At 39.4% G+C, this 25,559-nt stretch overlaps 1 protein-coding gene across 1 annotated transcript; it reads left to right on the forward strand.

Moving 5' to 3' along the window:
• Positions 1-4,137: 4,137 nt before the first annotated feature.
• Positions 4,138-5,133, forward strand: NEUROD4 (neuronal differentiation 4). Its single transcript, XM_036072847.2, has one exon. The coding sequence runs from the start codon at positions 4,138-4,140 to the stop codon at positions 5,131-5,133; it is 996 nt and encodes a 331-aa protein (XP_035928740.2).
• Positions 5,134-25,559: the final 20,426 nt, after the last annotated feature.

Here is a 25,559-nt window from a genome sequence, read left to right on the forward strand (position 1 = left end):
ACACATTTTCAATTCTCAAGTCTAAAACTGGATGTTCATCATCTTTTCCCCTCTGCTAACTTTTTGATGCATTGGAGATATTTAGGTGGAAAAAGTCAAAGGCAAAGCAATTTTTTTTTTTTAATCTTTGAGGAGTCCTGGCTTTTACTTCTATTTGAGAGACACTTTATTTTTTTCCTCAGAGCTTTGGCACTTGATTCTGGTAAGAAAGTCTTATCCCCAATAGTGTTTAATCAAAGACAAAAGGAAAAATGTCCAGGGGCCAAGAGTTGTCTGTATTCCACCAGAAACTTCATGAACCTAAAAATTCATGTAACTGAGTAGGAGTGTTCAGCAAATTGCTGTCTCCCAATTATAAAACAGAATGAAAGAGGCTAACTTCCTCCTTGAATATGGTGAAGAGTTTTAGTCAATCTGGTAGAGGCAGCTGATAGAACACCGTGTCCTCACCTCTTGCACCAGGATAGAAGCTTTGTTATTTGGTTTTAGTAGGAAGTTGGAGGAGGGGGTTTGTCAAACATTTTTGAAAATGGTTGTTGAGATGGAGTCATTGGCTTTTGTTGGCATAAAATCAGTAGTAAGCACAGATTGCAATTATACTTATTTTTGTCCATGTGGCCAGAAAAAGTCATGATGAATTTTAAGAACAATAGTACCTAACACTTACATGGCATTTATGATGTCTGACACTATTCAAAGTCTTTAGATATATTAGCTCATTATGCTCACAATAATCCTATGAGGTAGGACTATTATTATTCCTATTTTAAAGAGAGGGGATGAGGCACAGAAAGGTTATGAAACTTGGGTAAGGTCATCCATCTAGTAAGTAATTGAACTGAAACTTAATCTCAAGTAATCTGACTCCAGAGTCTGCTGTCCAGCCTCACTGGGAAAACTGGCGGGCTATTGGACAATTGTCAGATTATCTTTTGAGCCAATCAGAGGAGGTTCCCTCAAGATAATAAGAGGCACAGTAGTTAGTAAAATCTACTTTTACTATTCAACTGTGAGAAACAATTTTTATTTTTGAATATGCAAATGTGTAAATAGATTAGATAAGAGAATTCAAGAATAAACACAAGATCAATATATGGATAATGTTTTATAGCATTTAAAGTCTAAAAAATCTTTTATTTTTATTTATCTTGCACGAACCATCTTGAATATACCTTATTCTTATTTTATCAAAGAGGAAATGGAAGATCAGAGAGTCATGTAATATGTTTGAGATCAGCAACCAGGAATCAGAACAGTTGGGCCTAGAGTGTGTGTATTCCAGCTTCCAAGATTTCAAAGCCATACTATATACCCATGGGATTCTCTTAGAGCTAAGGGACCAGAATCTAGGGAAAAGAGAGAGTTAAACTGGAGTCATCTATCCTTTCCATGGTTGGAAATTGTTTGCCCTTTTCATTGTTTTAGGCAAAGCCATTTGGTTGTTTTCCTTCATACCTGCTGATAATCTGATTTGAAAGCAGCTCTTTGACTCTTACAGGACCATTAAGTTATGTTGAAGGCAAAGGATAGTCTAACTCTATTCTCCTAATCCCACTTCTTGATAACGGTGAGGATTGACAGAACTTGGCTAGTGTCCAGAGGTGGGAGGTGGGGATAATAATAATAATAATAATAATAATAATAATAATAATAATTGGTAATAAAATAATGTCAATTACAGAGGCTAGGATGGTATTCAATTTCAGGGGTAATTCAGGAGACTCTGCTTTCCTCTCTTGCATCTTCCTTTTCAACTCTCCATGCATGTAAGTATGACCCAGTGATATGATGATAAAGAGGAGACAAGACAAATAAAAGGAAGAGAAAAAAGGAGAAGGGAGCAGAGTAAGAGAAGGTGGGAGAATAAAAGGGTGGAAACAACAAGAAAAAAATTTGGAAGAGGAAGGAATCCTGGAATAGGAGAGTTAACACTGCAAAGAACACCTAAACTAGCCCCTCTTTGGATGATGGTCATTTCCTGGTGACTTAGTTCTACTGATCCACATCTCCTGAAGTCAAAGTGCCTCTCTTTCTTCCTGTAGCTATGATGGAAAAAAAAGGTAAAAAACCCATAAAACCTAGGATTTGGAATCAGAAGACCTGGTTTTATGTCCTGCTCTATCAGCTTTACATCTTTGCATTTCCGTCACTTAATCTCTGACCCACAGTGACCTCAACTACAAAACAAGCATAAATCCCTATTTCCCTCAAAGGTTGGTTATAAGGCTACACAAACATTATTATAATTACGTGTGGAACATTGCGTTTCCCAAGCCTACTCCATCCTCTTTGGCCTCGGAGTGCACCTGCCTCAGAAAGGTCTGTGTTACTTTAACAGAAAGTTAATTAGGTCCTTCACCCTCCCTCTGGATATCTGGCTGAGTTAGAAGTGCGGCTCAGCACACAAGCTCCATCATCCATATTAAAAGTGGGATTTTCTAACTTGGCCTGGGCAGCCAGTTGACCAATAGGTTCCAACGTGTGTTTTCAATAAAGCTGCTTACCCAGGAAGCCTTATTAAGTGAGTAAGTCAAGCTGACATGATTTCTGTGCTGATTAACATGAAACCTAGGCTGTTTTTGCAATGTGGTAACATTAATTATTTATAGGAGGTAAATGAGGTTACAAGGAAAACAAGTTCAAATTACCAGAAACAAATCAAATCATATATTTATATTTTTAAAATCTATGTACTAAATCCTGCTTTCATTGATTGAGGCCCAAGCTTTAAGGATCAAAAAACATTTATCATGCTCTCTCCTTTCTGATATACAAAAGTGATGGAAGGTTTAACATTTCAAAGACTAAGCTGGTAAACAGGGATGCCCCAGTTGAGCTTCTCAGATACTTTTATTTGGTAAATTATATACCTACAAATTGATCAGCAAATCTCAAAACAATTCACTCCTCCAGAATTGAACACAAAATGTTTACTAAACCACCGGTGTCTTCTGGTTTTCAAACTGCAATATTGTCAAAGAAAATTCTGATTAAACACTATCTGTTAGGCAAGTGAATTAAAGTAGTCAGGCTATTTCAATGTTTGCAGCTACTATGTTCTGTTAAGTTTAGCATTTGTTCCAGATTTTTCATTTTTAATGAAGTATTATTATAATAGTTGCACTAAAATAATCTTAAATAAGCTTTGTAGACCTCTGGCTTGTAAATCTAGTTGCTCTGCCATAGTCTTGTCTGATGATGTGAGATGCATGTGCAATGAAAGAGTTTTCACTGTAACATATGGGTGAATTTAAAAAAATGGTCAGTGGTAACCCTGCTCTCTTTTCCTGATCCTTTTAGACACCATATCACTAATACCTCTAACACCACTACACTAGACAGACCACAAGGTGCTTGCTGAAAAACAAAATGCTCTTCAGGTGATGGTTAGAGAAATATTTCATGGTCACGTGGGGTACCAGCCAGTTGTGGTATGGTTCTTTCCTAAGATGGCTGAACCTAACAGTTGGTAGAGTCAGTGGGAAACATGGAATGTTATAGGTTAAATGTATGTGGTATGTCTCTAAATAGAGGCTGGGCAGTCCTCTGGAGAGCAAAGTCTGAATGATCCCACCACAGTGTTTCATTTATTTTATAGTGTAAAATACAACAGTTTACTTACTAATATTCTTTTCAAATTTTGTAGTAATTATAATTATTTTATATATATTATATAGTTATAATTACTTTAGCATCCTCTCTTACTTTCAGGAATTTCTCTATTTGGACAATAATTTATATGCCCACCTTATGTACTTCCCTTTATGATCTGGATTCTGGTAAGAAGGAAAAATATGTTTGACTATTATATGTTATTTTTGCATAAAGTATCCATGAGACGAAGCACCAGAGAATAAAAAGAGTAAGGCGCTGGCACTACAATGAATAATCAAGTCAATTTTCATTTTCTTTGGTTGATTTTCTTGTAATATGCCATAGCTACGTTAGTGTTTTGGGCATTTATTTGAGTCTTAGATTACTTATTTAGAATGGTGGACTTGGACTAGATAATCATAAGTTGAATCCTAATACAATTCTTTGCTTTATATCTAAGACATAAAAAGAAAGTTTAGATTTAAATTAAAGCAGATATTCACAGACACTAATCATTGTCATTTCCTTTTCCAGAATCTAGGAATGGCAAAACCTTATGTGAAATCCAAGGAGATGACAGAGTTGGTCAACACACCATCCTGGATGGACAAAGGTCTGGGCTCTCAGAATGAGATGAAGGAGGAGGAGAGAAGACCAGCTGCTTATGGGATGCTTGGCAGCTTAGTTGAAGAGCATGACAGTATTGAGGAGGAGGAAGAGGAGGAAGAGGATGGGGAAAAGCCTAAGAGAAGGGGTCCGAAGAAAAAGAAGATGACAAAAGCTCGCCTTGAGAGATTCAGGGCTCGGAGGGTCAAGGCCAATGCTAGAGAACGGACCCGGATGCACGGCTTGAATGATGCCCTGGACAACCTGAGGAGAGTCATGCCATGTTACTCAAAGACCCAAAAGCTCTCCAAGATAGAGACTCTTAGACTGGCCAGGAACTATATTTGGGCTTTGTCTGAGGTCCTGGAAACTGGACAGACACCTGAAGGGAAGGGCTTTGTGGAGATGCTCTGTAAAGGGCTCTCTCAGCCTACAAGCAATCTGGTGGCTGGATGCCTCCAGCTGGGCCCTCAGTCTGTCCTCCTGGAGAAGCACGAGGAGAAATCTCCTATTTGTGACTCTGCCATTTCTGTCCATAACTTCAACTATCAGTCTCCTGGGCTCCCCAGCCCTCCTTATGGCCATATGGAAACACATCTTATTAATCTCAAACCCCCAGTATTCAAGAGTTTGGGAGAATCATCCTTTGGGAGCCATCCACCTGACTGCAGTACACCACCTTATGAGGGTCCACTCACTCCACCCTTGAGCATCAGTGGGAACTTCTCCTTGAAGCAAGATGGCTCTCCTGACCTGGATAAATCCTACAGCTTCATGCCACATTACCCCTCTGCAAGTCTAAGCTCAGGGCATGTGCATTCAACTCCCTTTCAGGCTGGTACCCCTCGCTATGATGTTCCCATAGATATGTCCTATGATTCCTACCCCCACCATGGCATTGGGGCCCAACTTAATACAATCTTTACTGATTAGGGCAGTAAGACAAACATTACAGAGGATAACGTGGGAATGTTTTCCATAATTCAAGTCATTGAACTGAAGATTCAATGACCTTAAAGGAACCCTATAGATATATATCAGACACGATAGCCCCAGTCCATTTGGGCCCTCCTGCACCTGACACACTCTTTTCTCATCAGCTTCCCATATTGTATTGATTCCTCTAGTTAGGGTTCTCAAGTGAAATTATTGGACTGTTTACAATCATGTGGAAATAAAATAGAAGCCCTGGGCCCTATTCTAATGATGCCAAAAACTCATTGAATGATCTATGTCAATTAATTTTCCATTGCTGGCCTCTGTTTACTTACTGGTAAAATCGGACAATTGTTTTAAGTCTAGATGATTTCTAAAGTCCTTCACAGCTCTGAAATTCAATAACTTTGGTGATCATGCCTATAAACTTCTTGAAACTGAAAGGATTGAAGAATAATAGGAAATGGACAGTATGTGTGGAATGATTAGATGGAGTTGCCAAAGGAGGACAAGATGCATTTTTCTCTGGGACTTGGTAGGACTTTTTTGCATCTATCTAAAAATAGCCTCCAAAGGCTAAAATCCTAACTTGGCTTTCACTGTGAATAACAGAGCATGTTCTTTAAGAGATTAGCTCTATTTCTTATTGGCTGAAAGCTGAACATCCCTTCCTTAGTAATTTGAGAACCATAATAGAGATCTCATATCAACTTGATTCTTGATAATACTTCAAAAACACTTCCTTAGTACTAGAGGTGGGGCAAGAAAGTCACTGTAACCCCAGACTCTTATGACCAATGGGACTCAGAGAAGTCATCTAGACCATTTCATAGCCTCAATAACTCAAAGGCTCTGGAAATTCTGAAGATGCTCAGGTGCAGCTATTGGAATCAACCAACAACCCAGGTCATATTCAAGAGCAATAAAATGGCTATTGGTTATACCAAATAACCATAGTATGGGGACTTTCTATCTCACACCTGCCCATAGGAAAACCAAATTTTCTCTGGCAAGATAAATTGCATTTGGTTACAGAAAACATGGTTGAAACCGCTGACCTCTGTCCATACCAATTATTATTATATTTTCTAGAAGGATAAGCACCAGTGAATTTATTGACCAAACTTGAATTCTTCCAATGCATATACAATTCTTTATCTCCTCCCCCACTAATTGTTACCTCTTCCTCACTTCAAAAACATAATATGTTGTTACATATTGTAGATAACTTCCCAAGTGAGCAGACATAGGGATGCAGAAATCAAATCCAAGGTCAGTGAATGCTTTTCCCAATTTATGTTTTCATCACAAGTTTATCCTGATTTGCAGGATGTTTATTTTTCTTCATGCAACTCTTCTTTCTTTTATATCAGCACTAATTTTGTCAATTTTTTTTCCAGAGAAATGTGATCTGAGAAATTTCACTGGCCTGTTCAATCTGCCAGGACAATTATTTAAAACAAACTAAAAGCCTAAATGGTTTACATGATAGTGGATCTCATCCTGTTCCTGCCAGAGAGGATAAGTTTAGGATGTAGGGTACACAAATAGGGCCAATGAATAAGATTGATAAGGCAGATTAGTTTGCTGTTTTCTACAGCTCAGCTATCCCCTAAAACCTGCCAAACTATCTGTGTATCTTGAATTTTTAACCCTCTTATTTATTATCTCCTTACAGTCTAAGTTACCCTCTTTCCATTTTGCTTGCAGTGCTAGCCCTGCTGTATTTTGTACCCTTGGTTCGTAAACCCCCTTGAAAATATCCTTGCAGAGAGATCTTAAATCCCACCAGCTACCAAAGTGGTTCCCCTCACCACACTGTTCTAGAGGCAAAAGGCAAGTAAACTGTTTACAAAGCCATCCTTTCTGAGGCTATACTGGCATTTACCTTTGTGAGATGCTGTGCGGGATCTAGCCTTTTCTGGCATTTAAGTTTGTAGATAATGAATGTTGTTGGAGTTATTTATTAGATATTATTTATTTAATTTATTTCTCCCTTCCTTTCATGCAAATTTTTTGGGCTCCGTACATGTGCTTGCAAACCCTCCCTAAGGCTTTGTTTGGAAAGTAGCTCATAATTTTTCTAGGAATTCCTGAGTTTGGGGTGAGGCGAAAGGAGGAAGTTAGTGCAGAATTACCTGTAGTGATTTTATAAAAAGCAGCAATAATTTGAATGGCTATGCAAGTTAATATTCTTAGATTCCCACCCCCCCCTTCATTCTAAGACGAGCCAGTTATTTTTTGGGAATCTGTTGTTTATGCTTTTGAGGAATATGATACCCATGAAACAGGCTTCCCTGGGATTGTTCAGAGAGACTTTCTAATTGAATTAAAATTTGGGAGTGCAGTATGATTGGAAAGAGCCTACTCTCTTACCCAAGGTGGTTTCATTCTTCCGTGGACTTTATCAAATAAAAAAAACCCAATTGTTTAAACTTTTTGTAAACAAAACAAAACACAAAACCCAGACTGTTTCTCTTCTCTTTTTTCTAGCAGAAATAAAACTGTGAGTTTTATTAGAAATTGTGTTGCCTCGTCTGTCTTCAAAGTTTTTCTTCACTCTTGTCTATCATTTTTCTTGGACTCTATGTCCTGTGAGCAGTCAGCAAGAGCACAGGCCAGTCTGTCAGGAGGATTTACATCCCATATTTCAACTCATCTTGCCAGAAGATTTGAAAGGCCTAAACTAAGTAGTCAGAAGCCTAGAAGCACTGATCTCTGCCACACACATAATCAACTATGTAATCGGCAGTTGAGAAAAAAGGATCTTCCCATTTACAGAAATCTAGGGCAATAGGCATCCTAAGACATTGAACCACAGAGAGGTGGACAGCAGGAAGATGCACTATTATCCAGAACTGGGCCTACCAACTTTTCAAAATTTATGAAGTGTGTTTTTTGGCAACTGCTTTTTAACATCTCTTCTCTTGACTTTTTTCTTTCAGGGTCTCTTCTTACATGACTAAAATTCTGATGATAAAAGAAATAATAACGATGATAATAAAACATAGTTGGTTAGTCAAGGGAAAGAGTTGATTTAAAATATGGAAAGAAAGTCATCCTTTCACTGCTCTCCTCATCTGCCCAGGACCCACTCTCCAACTTGAAACCACTTTTTAAGCTTTAGTTTATTAGGTACCAAAGATCTATCATGCATGTAAGAAGATATTAAGTACATTAGGAACAAATATGAAGTTACATTATTTTCCCCTTTTCCCATCAGTGGTATAATATAACAGTTTGCATATTGCATTTTATTTACTTTGACACACACCATGGAGCATTTTCTTATGTCATAAAAAGTTTCTTAATCCTTTCTTATAGCTGGCAAGCATTCCATGTTAAAATACCACAATTTATGAAATCAAATTACATAATTTATATTTTTCCAATCTTTCATGATATTGAGTGACTAATCATGTACCTATGTCATCTGACACTTATTAAGAGAATCTTTACAAATAATATTCTGGAGGTATAAAGATAAACTGACAGATATCAACAATCACATCTAGCAGTTATTGGTTGCTTACTATGTACTGTTGCTTTTCTAAGCTATTTATATGTATTAATTCATTCAATCTTAAAACCATCCCTACAAGGGAGACACCACTGTTATTTTCATTTTACAAACTAGGAAGCTAAGGCATAGAGTAATCTGTTCAAGCCCACACTGCTAGTTAGTGGTGGAACCAGGACTGGAACTAGTTGGTTTATCCAAAAGGTTTGAAATGATTCTTTGTGGTTATTTGCCTGGTAGGTACACAAGGATGTCATATCTGCAAGAAGCCAGAGCTGATGGAACTTTCTGACACCAGCTGTGCTTTACATATGACATCCTGGTGTATCTATGACCCAGGCTGGCCCATACCCAAGCTCTGCAATAGAATCTGAGAAGACTTTCCTTCCTCTGACAAAAGCTCAGCTTTGTATTGTATGTTGCCTATGTAGATATAGGCTAGCTCACAGAGCAATGCTTTGTTGCTTGAAAGTATCTTTCAGAGGGCTAAAATCTATTTCCCTGCTGTCATGTCCTAGATCTTTAGAGTTTTAGAAAAAAATTTTAGCGGGGAATTACAGAAATGAAAATTGCAAAATCTTCTATTGACAGAGGAGCAGCCTAGCTTCAAGATTATTTTTGTCTGGCTATATAACTTTGAAGTAAAGTTTGTCATTTTGATCGCAAACATTGGCTTTAGGATCGAATAAATGATATTTTATTTATGCAACTTCCTGGTTGAATAACCTCTGTTAAGTTGATTAATCTTGTAAATCCTCAGATCCGTCAAATTTAAAATGGCAATAATAGTAATGGTTATGTCACAGGGTTAGTATGACGGGCCAATTGAGATTATACACCCAGAGCACAAAGTAAGTATCTAATAAGTGGTAATTACTACCACCCATGTTACCATTCATTATTCTTTCATTATATTTATGTTAACTTCTCTCTTTGCCTCCAATACACGACTGAGGGAGTGTTGATGGTGACTGCAGCAGGCCTAGGGCACCCGTGGAATTCTTAGTTAAGAGGGTTGGATCAGGTGTGAAACTAATTAGTTGATAGTCCTGGACAATTTATTGAACATCTCTATGCCTCAGTTTCCTTCTGTATAAAAAAGACATAACAATTCCACCAATCCATGGAGTTGATACGAGAATTAAAAGTAATGATAATGCCAGTGAAGGGTTTGTCTCAGCTTCTGGCACAAATGCAGCAATCAACCATTATTATTTTTATTATTATCATCAGAGAGAAGATGAGGGAATCGAGAACAAAAGGACAGAGCAGATCCTTTGCATTTATACAATAAATCATTGTAGCCAACATCAAAATCCAAGCCTTTTGACCTACGGTCCATACATTGGAATATACCGTTTTTTAACTCATCACAGGGACATGTTAAACAGAAATCGCCAGAAGCAAATTTCCTGAATTGGGGAAATAGGAAACACCGTATTTTTCTTTTTTTTCTAGAAATTAGTATAGAGTAAAAAGAGCCTTGTGGTAGCTTTTTGCTGTCATCTGGCCCGAAGCCATGTAGAAAAAGAATACTATTACCTCACAAATACATAGTATTATATACTTCATTTCAATTTAATTTTATAAACAGTTATCGAACATTTCCTGTGGGCCAGGCATTAAGCCAAATGCTGGGAATACAGAAATAAATATATGACCTTGCTTTGTAGGTTTATAGTCTGGCAGAGTATAAAATAATAGAGCATTTTTACACAATTATTCAATATTAAGAGCAATGTGAGGCCAGTAGTTCAAGTATTATAGACACTGCCTGATAGAGGAAGAAACTGACAGAGATATTACTGATTAGCTAGGTCATGCAATCAGCTAGAAGTTAAGTTAGAGATGATCTGATTACAATGTTGTATGTTTGTTTATTTGTTTTAGATAAGTGAAGGTCTGCTGCATTTGGGGTTAAGTAAAACACATATTCTGAAACAAGGTTAATGGATGATTATGACAATTTTGGATAACTTACTTGGTTAAATTAAGTAACCCCTCAAAGCCTCAGTTGCTTTGCTAAACTTGCTAAAGTTAATCACTACGAATATTACATAAAGCAAAGAAAATTGTGGCCCAGGCTAGGTGCAGATGCATAGCACCAGAGAGGTAGTCAATCATAAAAATTAAAGGAATCCCATCAGGGCTGTCCTAACACACGTGAAAATAAAATGTTTGATCAGTACCTCATATGTGTGTAAGTAAGTAAACTTACTGAATGTGAATTGGAGAAAATATTAGAAAACAATAAAGACTCAAGGAAAGGAAGAGGAAATTGCTGTTTGCTGAGCATCCACAGCAGGTATAAAGTCACAAAGCTCAGTTCTTAATATTGAATCAGTCTTCAAAATAAACCACTGAAAGGGTTCCAGATATTGTAGAGACGTATGTAGAAATGTGAAAGAAAATATGAGGACATGGCAAGGCATGGAAGCTGTCTGAGCTTCTGTTTTCTCATTTATAAAATGATCGTGTCATTAGATGCCTGAAGTTTCTCCCAGCTTCATATGCTTATGGTTCCATGAGGGACCAGTGTCCATTCTCTCTGACAGAAAAAATTGATAAGATAAGATAAAAGTTGATTAAGTCAAAGCTAATAGGTAAAGCAAAAACGGACTACAAAACATTAAAATGAAGGTTGGGGTTCTTGTGTGGTTTTATCATTACCAGGCAGCTATTTTGAGGAACTGGGGTGCTTTCAGTTTGTTATCAACTTAGAGGGCAGTTTCCTAGCAATGAACTCACCCTCCACAGATGATGACAGAAGTAGGTTTGGCACCCGAAAGGCCCATAAGCTACAGAGAGCCAAAATAATCAAAAATCAAATCAAGAAATTGCCTTATTCCTAGAATTGTGGCCCTTTCACTCCCTTAAATGGGAAAGGATAGGACGATGTTGACTATGTTATTTACTTGGTTACAAATGCAGCATGTTTTCAGTTATCCATATGAATAATCCATGCTGGGGATGATTGATGGAAATATTTCACATGAAGCTCATTTCTCTATGCCAGCTGATATGTTTTTGTTGTGTGTGTGTATGTGTGTACACACATATGAATGTATCTACATTTAAAAACATACATCAAGTTATATATGTTTCTGTGTGTGTGTGTTTATGGGTGCGCATATGTGTATTTGAAGGTATGTGTTGGTACATGTTGAACACATACATCCACACATCCACACACACACACACACACATACATATATGTATATGTATATGTATATGTTTGGATGAGGTCTAAAGTCAAATGGAAACACTTTTGCATCATTTAATTTTTGGCAAGTCTATATGCTGGGTCCGTTCCTTCGCTAACTCAAGGATGATAACTGAGTTAGAAAGCTAAGCACTGGCAAAGGGAAGTGGAGACAGCGAGCGGGGAAGGAAGTGGGGGAAGATCTTGTGTCTCCCACGGGGCTGGACCTGGAAGGGCAACCGATAATGGTAAGTGCTCTTCCTTGGTCCGAGCCTGTGCAGTCTCCTCTTCTGAGAGCTGGCCTCTGAGCTGAGGCAGATCCAGGGCAGGCAAGCACGTGGCTGCCTCGCCAAGGGCCAGGCACAGCCGCAAGCTGCTCAGGGACTCCTGGAGCAGACGCTCCCCTGGCTCCTGCTCAGCCCACTGTTGCCAGCCGTCAGCTTCCCTCCTGCCAGACCGCTGGGCATGCTGATGGGAATGGCACAATTACCTAATCCCTGCCCAGGGAGATCTAGGACACATGCAGACAGATGGAGGACCAGGGGAATTCAGAACTGTTCAGTATTGTAGGAGCAAAGGAGACAAGCTTGGGAGAGGTTTGGTTAATGGGCTAGGTTTGAAAGGAGGTTCTAAAGTCTCCTTTTCTCCAAGAGGCTCCCAGGCAAGCTGTTTTTCTCACCTGAACAGAAGCTCTGGAAGAAAGACTTCAGACCTCCCCCTGGCTGCTGCCAAATAATCTGAGAAACAGCATTCACTGACCGTCAGAGTCTGGGTTTCCACAAGGAAGAGAAAGTCACAGAAGGGAAGTGAGAGAAAGAGAAGTCATTCAGAGAGCCAAGAGGGCCCATACAGAGAGGGTGACAGAGAGTCAGAAACACAGAGATCAAAAGAGCACATGTGCACACCTGCCACGTTCGTTACCTTTCTTTATTTCTCACTGTTCACCCATGCAGTCTCGCCTTCATGCAGCTGCCCCGGTTCAGACCCTCAGGATCTCTGTGTTTGGATTCACGCAACAGTGTTTTTTTAAACCTCCAATCTTTTTGCATCCCATGTCTCCTCCTTGCCCCAATCCATCCCAACTGATTGTCTTAAAGAAAAGCCAGGACCATGTCATTTCTTTTGTCAAATATCTGCATGCATTCTCCAAGCACTGCAGAATGAAGCCCAAACTTCTAGCCTCTCGTTTAATCTCTGCCCACTACAACAGGTCTTGGTCTAAATTTTCAGGTCTAAATACCACTAATTCTCCCCTCACTGTCATCGGAAGCCACCCATCCCACTCCCCCACCCTTCTTTGCCACCCCATCTTTATATTTGTGTCGCCTCTCTGGATTACAGTGCCTCTAACCAACGTGAAGTGACATAATTCCCTTTCCTTTGCTCCTGGTGGTACCTTTCGTTGGAGTGCTCTCTCCTCCATCCTCACTTACCAAAATTGTACTTATCCCGCAAATCCTAGCTGAAAATCTTCCTCGATAAACAAAACATCCCTATAATAATTATTGCCTCCTTCTTTATTATTTATTTATATTTATGTTTATTTTACTTATATTTTTGCCTCCTTCTTTCTGTATATTTATTTAATTATTGCCTTCTTCTTTTGCAGTGTACGGAATCATGGAAGTTGACCTTAGAAATAAAGTTCTATTTCCATCTAGGTCTCCTCTACTAGATTATAAGCTCTTGAGATGAGAGGCTGTTTTATTCCCTTATTATATTAGCAGCTCCCAGTGCAGTCCTTCCCATATAGTAAGGAGGAAATAAAACAAAATTTTTGAGGTTCATCTAAACATGTGCTCAGGATTGTGATGTTAGGTTAGCACCCCACAAACTCACATACAAGAACATTTCAAGAGAAGTGTTCTTTTTCCCCCTATTTTATAGATGACCATAAGGAGTTTCAGATAATGTCCAAGTCTGCTCAACTCATAAGAAGGGAGTGGTGACTTTCTGTCAGGGTGATTTTTGCACCAATATATGTGTGAATGAAAAAGAATGTAAACATCTCATGAGTTTTATCTGCCCAGTGTCCACCATGCCATTAAATATAACAAAAGCTTGACCATAAAAATATTTATTTAGATAAAGTTAGAGAGGCCAGTTGAAATAATATGGAATAAAATACAGAGACAAATTAAAAAGTGTTGAAGAAGTAGGGTTTTAGAAATAAACAAAACCAGGGGTGCCTGGGTGGCTCAGTTGGTTAAGCATCTGACTCTTGATTTCGAGACTAGTGAGATTGAGCCAGGCATCAGGCTCCACGCTCAGCGTGGAGTCTGAGTTTCTCTCTCCTTCTCCCTGTACCCTTACCCCCGCTCGCAGTGCTCTCTCTCTAATTAAATAAATAAAATCTTAAAAAAAGAGAAATAAACAAAACTGTAGAGACAGAAATAAGCCAACATAAAGGCTGAGTAAGACTGGGAGAGGAGGGAGGGTGAGGGTAGGAAGTTTAAAAGAAGAACAAAGGCAAGATAGGAGTGTGGGTGCACCTTCTTCAAATGGGACAACTCCAGTATTTTTAGATACTGTGTGAGGGCCTTGGGGGTGGGTGAGTGTGAAGTCCACATCAGGAAATGGGCAGTGGCTCCCTCTGCTGTGTCTCAGGCAAGAGCCCTGTGTCTTGATTCCTGCCGCACAAAATGCTGGGTGTCACCATACTTTCCACCAAGCCTCCTTGAGAAGAGTCCCTGATTATTTGTCTTCAGAGCAACAGAAATATCACCACCATAACTCATTTTGGAGAAGATCAAAGACTATAGGTTTCTAAGTCTTTCCATTTACTGGAAGACTTATGCTACAGTATGAAAGTTTTCATTTGGTCACGGATATACCTTCTTTAATGACAAGGTACAGCAAACAAAAAATTGTTTACTGATGAAGTGGATAAATAAATTTCTCCAGCTCACATGGCCATTAAGGTCTAATGATGTTTTGGGTCTGTGAGTCTGACAAACTCTCTGTGATTTCCAGGTTTGACACATACTATCATTGACTTTGGGCAAATTTCATAAACTTCCAGAACTTCAAAATCTTTATCTGCAAAATGACAGTAATACCTTGCAGGATTTTTGTAACTTTAAATATAATTGCTTTAATCCATATATCATGAGACCTGGCACATTATTAGTGTTCAGTAATTGGTAGTCTTTGTCATCATCCTCATCATCATCATCAACATCATTCCCCCTACTCGGGTGAGATCTCTATCATGTTGGGCAAGAGGAAAGACAGATTAAGGCAGAGGCAGAGGAATGAGACAAGGTGACCCATGAGGGTGCAAGTAGTACTGGATAATGACTAAAACCATCAAATGGAATCACTGGGTTGCAGTCTGGAGCGTGTGACTCAGCTGGAGCATGAGTACAACGGGTCCCTAAGCAGAAGCATCAGGGACAGACAAGGGGCAGCTGACACTGCGCCCACAGCTGGCATAATCCAACAAGATTTTCAAGGATAAATGAAAAAAAAAAGTCAGTCCTGAGAGGGAACACCGCTGAACCATGCTGCCCTGTTTTTGAGCAGCAGCTGCAAACAGGGATAGCAGCTGCAGCTGTTTGCAGAAGCCTGGATTCCCAGGGAAAGTGGGCATCAGGCAAATCAAAAGGGAGGCAGAGACAAGCAAGGAGCAATGCCCTGGGTTCCCAGGATGGCAGATTCCACTGCACAGAAATAAGTGCCTGGGCAGGGCGGGAGATGTGTACGGTGGCAAGGAGAGGGTGTTCTGCATGTGAAATGATGCTCAGTAGTGACAGCAGGCTGATGGATCAGTCGAGGAGCTAGCTCAGGGGTCAAGACCTTCTTAGCCCTTTCTGCCCCTAGATTGCTGCATAAACATGAGCAGATAATGATTATAATAGCTAATATTAATTGACTGCCAACCAGATGCCAGGCAATGGTCTTCATTTTTTACATAAATGAAATAATGTAATTCTTACTAAAACACTATGAAATAAAAGCAGTGCTAGTGTTGTCTGTATTTTACAGATAGAAATTTGAGGCACAGAGGAGGAAAGCAGCTCTACCAGGTCACCTAACAAGGAAGTGACAAATCTGAAATTTAACCTGGGCAGTTTGGCACCTCAGCCTGAATTTTTACCCATCATTCTCTAGTAGTTCTGTCCAATAGAACCGTCTGCAATCACAGAAGTGTTCTGTAATGGGTAGCACTCGAAATATGGACAGTGCAACTGAGGAACTGGATCTTTTATTTAACTAAAAATAAGTTAAATTTAAATGGTTGGTTATGACATAATGGATAGCATAGTTTGATACTGTCTCTCTAGGGACAGATCTCTATGGATTAATTTCTATTCCATCTCAAAATTGTGGGTTTGCACACAAGGATGGAAAAAATTTCCACTATTTCCAAATGCCTGCCCCTACATATGTCATTAATCATTCATGACTCTTTCCTACTGGTCGTTCTTCAGAATCCATCATAAGGGAAGATGCTAGGCTGTCGCTATCAAGAACTTAGACTCTCCAACTGAGGAGGAAATGATAGCCATCTGGGGACTCTAGACTATCTAAGGAAGGTGCCAGGCTTGGACATCAGAGGGAAAGGATGCTGTTACAGAAGACAGCTCTTCCAACAGCACTGCTTTTCTTTCTGCACAGTTGTACCCCCACCCAGTTGCTCTTCACCCACATAACATCTCCCCCAACCCCGAAGTCAAAATTGGTGGGGCTCAACCGCTGTGTGCTTAAGATTTTAAGTGGTTTTCTCTAAAGGCCCGATCCAAGTCACTTCTGCTGTCTATCCCCTTGTCAGCAAATATGAATGGAAACAAAGGAACATTTTTTTTCCATTCTAAATATATCGCTGAAGAAGCCCTCTAGCAGGATCTATGGTGCATCTTTGCACACAAGGAAGAGTCACAAGCAGTTCAGAGATGGGGAAACGCTATTTTCTGCAAACACAAGAAAAATAACACCTCCCCAGATATTTCTTGAACCAGAATTTTTATTTGAGCCTTCTGACACTTGAATAACGGACCTTTGGCATCAGCCTAAGCCTCTGGAAACTCCAAGGCCTTATTTGACATATGTTTTCCTACTTGGTTCTTAACTAACCTATTCTCTGTCTGTAGAATGACAGACCTTCCAGTTCCCCTGCCTTCCCTTGCTCTTTTGCCTGCCAAACTGCTACCTGGATTTCAAGATGTAGCTCAAAAATCACTTGTCCTGGAAAGATTTTTTGATTCTTCTCCCAATGCACACATCTTCCAGGCTGGGTGAAGTTCCCTTCCTCAGTGAGCTAATGGCTCCTTTGCTCACGCCCCCAAAACATTCCCCCCCCTTCATTCTGCTGTACTGCTATATTCCTAAATCTGTCTCCCCTGAAGACTGTTAGTTCATCAATAGTAGAGAGATAAATTACAGATCTCTGTCCCTAGTACCTTGCAAACAGCTTGATATATGGCAAGAGTTTAATAAATATTCATTGAATAGAGTGAAGAATAAATGACTGAGCTAGAAACAAGATCAGACTCGTGTGGCAGAGCAGATCACTGTTACTGACAGACCAACCCTAAGGTCAGGAACAAGGGAGCCCGTTCCCTGGCCAAGCTGACCTTTTCTCTTCTGAACAGAATAATCAAGGACAGACTCTCTCCTCCTCATTCCCTGACACCCCCATAAAATTCCAGTCATTCTGATTTTAGCTTCACATCTGCCTCCCCCCCCCCCACCCCCTTCCAACAGAGTTCTAACACACTCGGTTTCTCTCTCCCTCTGCTCCAATTGTTTCTCTTTCTATAGCATCGGAATCTCATTGTCATGCCTGCCCTATTCCCTCCTGACCTCTCAACCGCCCATTGTTAGGTGTCAGGAGGGCCTGGGTGGCAGCTGGGCCCCAGCAGGGCAGACCTGGCATCCCCAGGGCATCCCAGGCAGGTGCTGGAATACTCAACAGCCGGGCCTGATATCGCACCCTCAACCCCTTCTACAGGTTCCTTTCCCCCTCCCACAGGTTCCAGTCCCTTTCTCAGGGGCTGTTAGGGCCTGAATGATCATCAGCATGGCTGTGTAGGCTTAACTAGAGAAAAGAGTTTGACCTTTCCTCTGAAAAAGTTCAGGTCTCTCTCCTGGCTATTTGCGCTCCTGTGCAAATCTCTTCTCAGTCAGGCGTCCTATGTGCTATTAGCCTATGAACTATTAGCTGAAAGCATCCCTAAATACCAAATTCCAACTCTGAATTTTTGGGTTACCTGTCTCTGCAAAACTCTCACTACCACATCATCTGAGATGATGGAATGATCCAATTATTCAAAGCTATACTCAACACTACCTCCACAAGACAGCCTCTCTCAATTCCAGCATCTCAGTTGACCTTCATAATTTCATTTCATTTGATCCTCATAATAATTTATTGCAGGGGTATGTATCACGCCCACTTTACAGATTAGGAAACTGTGACTCTGTGTTTATTATTTGCTCAACAGGTGGAAGAGCTGAGGCTTGATTTTTATGGTTTTACGTTACATGATCTTTCTAATAAATTTCATTACATATCTAATTTAATTTTATTAATGGAATTGTTCAAGTCTGATGATAACACAGATGTCAGGGACACAGAGTGAATGGAAGAATAGAGAGGTTTAGATTTTAGGAAGAATTTTTCCAATGAGAAGAGGGGAAATTATCTACTTAACTGAATTCTGAGCCAGGACAAGGAAACCCTTAATTATATGGGGTTGAGTTAAGTGGAGATCTAAGTAGGGAGAGGGATGTATAGAAAGATCAATTTTTTAATTTCCTCACTTCCTCATTCTAATTCTTCATAACCATGTTTTATCCTTACCTCCAATGACACCAGACTAATGCCAAGTAGTAAGTAATCCTCCTCATCCTTAGAGGAAGAACTTTTCCATTAAATGGAAAGTTTACGCACTTCATTTTGTCCTAACTTCATCTTACCCCTTAATCCTGCACTATGAAGCCCATAGGTCGTTTTACTTGGCAAAGCTGATACCAAAATGGGTTCAATTCCTGAAATAGGTCTGGTTTATAAGCTCTTAACTTTGAGCCTCTTCAAAGTACTGATTGATGCATGTGATTAAGATTGTTAGTCAGGATTCAACCCTTAACTTTGAGTCTTGAGTGGAGACTTAGCATCTTTTTCCTCACCTCTGTTTGTCACCACAGGGTCCTGCGCAATTTTTCGGGGTGTGAGGGATGTGGGAAAAGGAGGTACAGTGAACACCTTACTTTTTTTCTGCTAGAAATCAAGAGGATAGGACATTGAGCATGGGCTCTTGGAACTCTTTTCCAGGTCCCAGCAGAGGATTGTGGGGTCTCCATCCCCCCTGTATATTCATGTTGGCTTGAGGAGACAGCCAAGCAACTAATTAGGTAATTCCTCAATAATTTTTCTCTGGGGAGGACTGCTGCCTCACTCAGGGCTTACACAATTAACTATTCAGATTCCACTCTCAGATTTGAATTGTACCCACAGCTGAGAAATAGACAACTTGTGAGTCCCTGGGGCAAGAGAATAGATTTTGTAAAGATTAGATAATAGCTGGAAGGTAGTGATTCTGGGCAGAAGGAAATATATTCCTATTCCTTGCTCCCCCAGCCAATGCCTCACATCTGCCTTCAGTCTGGAAGGACAGTCCTCATCCTAGATATTTCCCATTCTTGTACCAGTGTATTGTAAGTAAGTGTGTGTTTTTAAATCAAGTTGCATTTTAAATAAACAGTTGATGTATCACTTGAATGACTGCTGTATTAGAAAATTTTTTAAATGCAGATTCTTTCAAAGCAAACTCTCCTTATTTTCCTCTTTTTTCCTTTTTAAAAAGAGTGATTATACCTTGAGATTTTCTTCAAATGAGTCAGACCTGTGTATCTGTAATTTCTTTAAATGGCTTTCCAATTTTCAAAAATTCAGTTATCAATAATTATTGATATTAATTGTTTGCAGATCATTTTCCTATGACTCAACATGAATTTCTCTTCTTCAATGCCAAAGAAGATTAGTCCAATAATAATTGTGCATATTTCTAGAGAAATTCAAGGTGGTATTAAAACTGACTTGTAGCACAAATCTGTACGAGTCCACCAACATAATCTGGATTGGAATTTATCTTTCTAAGCTGTTTCAATGAAACAAACAGCAAATTAACATCTTGCCATGGGTACTAGAATGAAGATCACCAACTTCTAGCTCTACTACCTAACTAGCTTTGGGCAACTCATTTCCTGATTCGTTTAGAAAATAAAAGCATTTCATTAGATGACATCCACAGAAGAGAAATCCTAACCAGTGATATTTACATTTTTGTTGTAGCTTTTTTTGTTGTTGTTGTTGAAAGAAAGTTGAGGAAAAAGACAAATGGGTACATTCTTGTTAAAGGCTGGTATATAAATAAGCAGTTCAGCTAACTTACTGGCCTTTACCTTCTCCTGTCCATCCCTACCCTCTTTTGCTGAGGGTACTCCTACAGAACATTTTGAAAACTACCATGGTAGACTCCAAAGGGCTTAGATCAGTGTTTTGGTTTTAAGGAAATGAATAAAAAGGGAGAGTGGCGCAAGGTATAAAATGAAAATCCATGATTTCATACTGATATAAACAAATGATTGATTATATACAAAGGGACAAAAAAAAAAAAAAAAGAGAGAGGAAAACCAAGAAACAGACGCTTAACTATAGAGAACAAACTGCTGGTTAGCAGAGGGGGGTTGGGTAGGGGGAAGGGGGAAATAGATGATGGGGATTAAGGAGGGCACTTGTGATGAGCACTGGATGTTGTATGGAAGTGTTGAATCACTATATTGTACACCTGAAATTAATATAATACGTATGTTCACTAACTGGAATTTAAATAAAAACTTAAAAAAAGAATATATGCATACAGACAGACAAGTATACTATGTAGAATAATTCCAAATAATTTATATGGATACTTTGCTCTCAAGGAGGTGGGGAGTCACTCCTTAAGTGTGGACTGTGCATAGTGACTTGCTTTCAAAGAGTCCCTTGTGGAAAGGGTGAAAAAAAAAAGTCATTCTATCAACCTCCCTTTGATGTGATGTGGTGAAAATGGCACTTTATCATTGTGATCTTCCTACAAAAAAAATAACACCAAAAAAATAACGAGATAAACAGAAGACAAATCCCAATTGAGGGACATTCTACAAAATACCTGGCCAAGGGGCACCTGGGTGGCTCAATCCGTTAAGCATCTGCCTTTGCATGTCAGGTCATGATCCCAGGGCCCTGGGATGGAGCCTGGAGTTGGGAATCCTTGCTCAGCGGGGAGTCTGCTTCTTCCTCTCCCTCTGCCCTTCCCCCTTCCCCCGCTCCTGGTCTCTCTCTCTCACTCTCATGCTCTCTCTCTCAAATAAATTAATAAAATCTTTTAAAAAAACGCCTGGACAAGACTGTGCAAAATAGTCAAAGTGATCATGAATGAGGAACACCTGAGAAACTGTTACAACCAAGAGGAGCTTACAGAGCTATGATGACTAAATATAATGTGGACTCTAGATGAGATTTTAGAACAGAAAAAGGGCAGTATGTGAGAACTGAGGACATCCAAATAAGGTATGGACTGTAGTTGATAATAGTGTATTAATAGGGATGCCTGGGTGGCTCAGTCAGTTAAGCGTCTGCCTTTGGTTCAGTTCATGATCCTGGGGTCCTGGGATCAAGCCCTGCATCAGGCTCCTTGCTCAGTGGGGAGCATCCTTCTCCCTCTGCCTGCTGCACCCCCTGCTTGTGTGCTATCTCTCTCTCTGACAAACAAATAAAATTTAAAAAATCTAAAAACAATAATAATGTATTAATATTGGTTGATTGTGACAAATGTACCATATAATCATAAAAAATGTAAGATTGTTGTAAGATGTTAATAAAAGGAGAAACTGGGTGTGCGATATCTGGAAACTTTTTATACTATCTTCACAATTTTTCTGCAGATTTAAACTTTTGAAATTAGAAGTTTATTTTAAAAAATTAAAAGGAGAGTGGTGAATAATAAAGATTATGGAAACCCAGAAAGTTGTCTGCTCAGGGCAAGGAGCCCTATGCTAGTCTTCCCATCACTGAACGTTTATTACAAGAGGCTGACTCACTGTGCAGCGCCTCCACGGGGAACAATTTGAACGGGGATGTCTTTCCATTATAGGAGGAGGATTTAAGTCAGAGTCATGGAATAACTTCTTAGTTGAAACACCTGAGATATCTTCACCTGAAGACCCCCCTCCAGAGGAGGGATCACTATCTCCATATGGATAAGGTCAAGGGGAAGAATGGGACAAAACTGCTCTTGTAGGTAGTCAGGGAACGATCAGTATTCCAGGGATGGGCAGCTAGTTATACTGGGGTAAATATCCAAGGTTCAAAGAAAAGATTGTAATGCAGTTTCCAGCTGCTTCTTTGCTTCTAAATAACTACTTGCCTGTATCAATAATATCAATTACAGTTTGACTTCTAGCATGCAAGAGATTGCTTCAAATTATCCATGTTAATTAGTATGTAACAAAAACTAATAACAGTGTTTGGTCCTACCAAGCATCTTCGTAGTATTTGGCATTTAGTAGGTGTGCAATGAATACCTGTTGAGTAAATGATAGATTGTAGGGTTAATTTTTAGTTCCATTTGAATATAGTTTTTACTGATGCAGTCCATTCTATTTTCATTTATTTGATGCAATCATCCTCTCTTTCTATTTATTTTATCCTTGTAACAACTCTGAAAGATACGCAATGGAAATGAACATTGAGACCACTATCATCTCTGAGTTCTCCCTGGCACCTGATTTGTCTGGCACATGTCTAACTCTTTTCTGCTCCGGAAGGCAGAGTTTAGTGTATAAGCTGACCAAACCAATAAAATCACTCAAGTGTCAGCTTTTTCTTCCCTTTAAAGATCTTCTTTTTCTAGGACATATAGAAAATGAAGGTAGAAGGTATTACTTCATGTTCTTCTATAATCATCTTCCTGGCAATTATCCCTTAGGATTATATTCTCTCTTCAGTTCATCCCAGTTTTGCAGTGGGCTTCTCTCATTTCATGGCTTGGGACTCATGGACATTACCTGATGCTATTCCTCCAGATTGATATCAGAAAATATACAAATGTGTCACAGACTACACCTTCTGTTACTCATAAACACATTTCTTCTAAAGCCTTAGAGATTTAGGCAAATTAAGAAAACTATAATATTTAAGGGGAAAAAAAGAAATTATACACTATAAATGAGTGCTCTCATAGGCCATGGAAAGAGTACTCCAAAGCACTTCAACAAATGCTCCTTCTCAATGTTCCTAGTTTCTAAACTTGTTCCTTGCTCTGCTTCTGTCTATGACAGTGCATTATTTTCTTACTTCCCTGCTAATCCTCTTCCTATCTCAGTAAGGACCTATTTCCAATTCTATTTTACTGAACCTAGAATAATACCCTTAAGTTTCCATCAAGTAAATTTGTGGAAGTCTTTGATAGTATTCAGGGTAGCACAAGCACTCCAGAGCAAGAATCCTTTGTTTTTCCAGGAGTGTGTATTATGATACACATTTTAATTATTCAGGTTGTCAGCAATTAACTGTTGGATAAGTATGTTATAAGTTGCATATGTATGCAAACGTACACACACACACACACACACACATTTCCTAAGACAAACAAGAATTCTCAGAAAGAGTAGAGGCCGATATCATAAAGAAGAGAATCCATATGTTTTCTGTTTTGAACTGCACTTTCCTGTTTAGATTATCATTAGTTTATCTTGTTTCACCTTCTCAACAAACACAAGACATTTTCAAAGTATACTCTTTTAAGGTCTCCTAGGACTAAGAGGCAGGCCCAATTCTGGATCACATACCTATTAATGGTCTTACTTTAGCTTCAGAATAAAAGATTTTTACAGCTTGTAATGGCTCAGTAAAGTACTTAGCCATGAGTAATCTGCCTTCAACTTGGAGGGCTGGGAGTTGGTGGAATGAGGAATAGGGTTTGGAGTGTCATTCTCCTAGTTGAACATGATTGGTAAGAAAAATCCTGCTGTGTGCCTTTGGATTTTACTTTCTAACTTTGTTGTTATGTGATGTTGGGAAAATTGACTTAATATCTCTGGGTTTTGGTTTCTTAATTATAGAATAAGGATAACAACAATCTTTCAGAACTTTTATGAAAATTAAAAACGATAATGTATTTAGATTAACATGTTTTGTGGGTATAGAAAATGTTTCCCCTGTTTGCTTTCTCCCCATTCTCTTCTCTTCTCTCAGTTAAGACATTGTGGGGAAGGACTAGTTTGTTCACGTAAACAGTTGTGGACAAGTGGGAAATTTATGTTCTTTTTTTTTATTCTGCTACAATTTTTTTTTTTTCAATTCCCTGTTAGTTTTTTTTTTAAGATTTTATTTATTTATTTGACAGAGACACACAATGAGAGAGGGAACACAAGCAGAGGGAGTGGGAGAGGGAGAAGTAGGCTCCCCGCAGAGCAGGGAGCCCTATGCGGGGCTCAATCCCGGGACCCTGGGATCATGACCTGAGCTGAAGGCAGATGCTTAACAACTGAGCCACCCAGGTGCCCCTCCCTGTTAGTTCTTTTTTAAAAAAATTTTTTATTGTTATGTTATCACCATACGTTACATCATTAGTTTTTGATGTAGTGTTGCATGATTCATTGTTTGTGCATAACACCTAGTGCTCCATGCAGAACGTGCTCTCTTTAATACCCATCACCAGGCTACCTCATCCTCCCACCCCCCTCCCCTCAAGAACCCTCAGTTTGTTTTTCGGAGTCCATCGTCTCTCATGGTTCGTCTCCCCCTCCGATTTACCCCCCTTCATTCTACCCCTCCTGCTATCTTTTTTTTTCTCTTAACATATATTGCATTATTTGTTTCAGAGGTACAGATCTGTGATTCAACAGTTTTGCACAATTCACAGCACTCACCATAGCACATACCCTCTCCAGTGTCTATCACCCAGCCATCCCATCCCTCCCACCCCACCCTCCACTCCAGCAACCCTCAGTTTGTTTCCCGAGATTAAGAATTTCTCATATCAGCGAGGTCATATGATACATGTCTTTCTCTAATTGACTTATTTCGCTTAGCATAACACCCTCCAGTTCTAACCACGTCGTTGCAAATGGTAAGATCTCATTCCTTTTGATGGCTGCATAATATTCCATTGTATATATATACCACTTCTTCTTTATCCATTCATCTGTCGATGGACATCTTGGCTCTTTCCATAGTTTGGCTATAGTGGATATTGCTGCTATAAACATCGGGGTGCACGTACCCCTTCAGATCCCTACATTTGTATCTTTGGGGTAAATACCCAGTAGTGCAATTGCTGGATCATAGGGTAGCTCTATTTTCAACTTTTTGAGGAACCTCCATACTGTTTTGCAGAGTGGCTGCACCAGCTTGCATTCCCACCAACAGTGTAGGAGGGTTCCCCTTTCTCCACATCCCCGCCAACATCTGTCATTTCCTGATTTTTAATTTTAGCCATTCTGACTGGTGTGAGGTGGTATCTCATTAGGTTTTGATTTGGATTTCCCTGATGTCAAGCGATGTTGAGCACTTTTTCATGTGTCTGTTGGCCACTTGGATGTCTTCTTTGGAAAAATGTCTGTTCATGTCTTCTGCCCATTTCTTGATTGGATTCTTTGTTCTTTGGGTGTTGAGTTTAAGAAGTTCTTTATAGATTTTGGCTACTAGCCCTT

This window comes from Halichoerus grypus, chromosome 6 (genome assembly GCF_964656455.1).
Source record: "Halichoerus grypus chromosome 6, mHalGry1.hap1.1, whole genome shotgun sequence".
NCBI lineage: Eukaryota > Metazoa > Chordata > Mammalia > Carnivora > Phocidae > Halichoerus > Halichoerus grypus.

What these genes read in the sequence shown, in the direction of transcription:
- NEUROD4 (XM_036072847.2), top strand. Translation starts at nt 4,138, where the DNA reads ATGGCAAAACCTTATGTGAAATCCAAGGAGATGACAGAGTTGGTCAAC.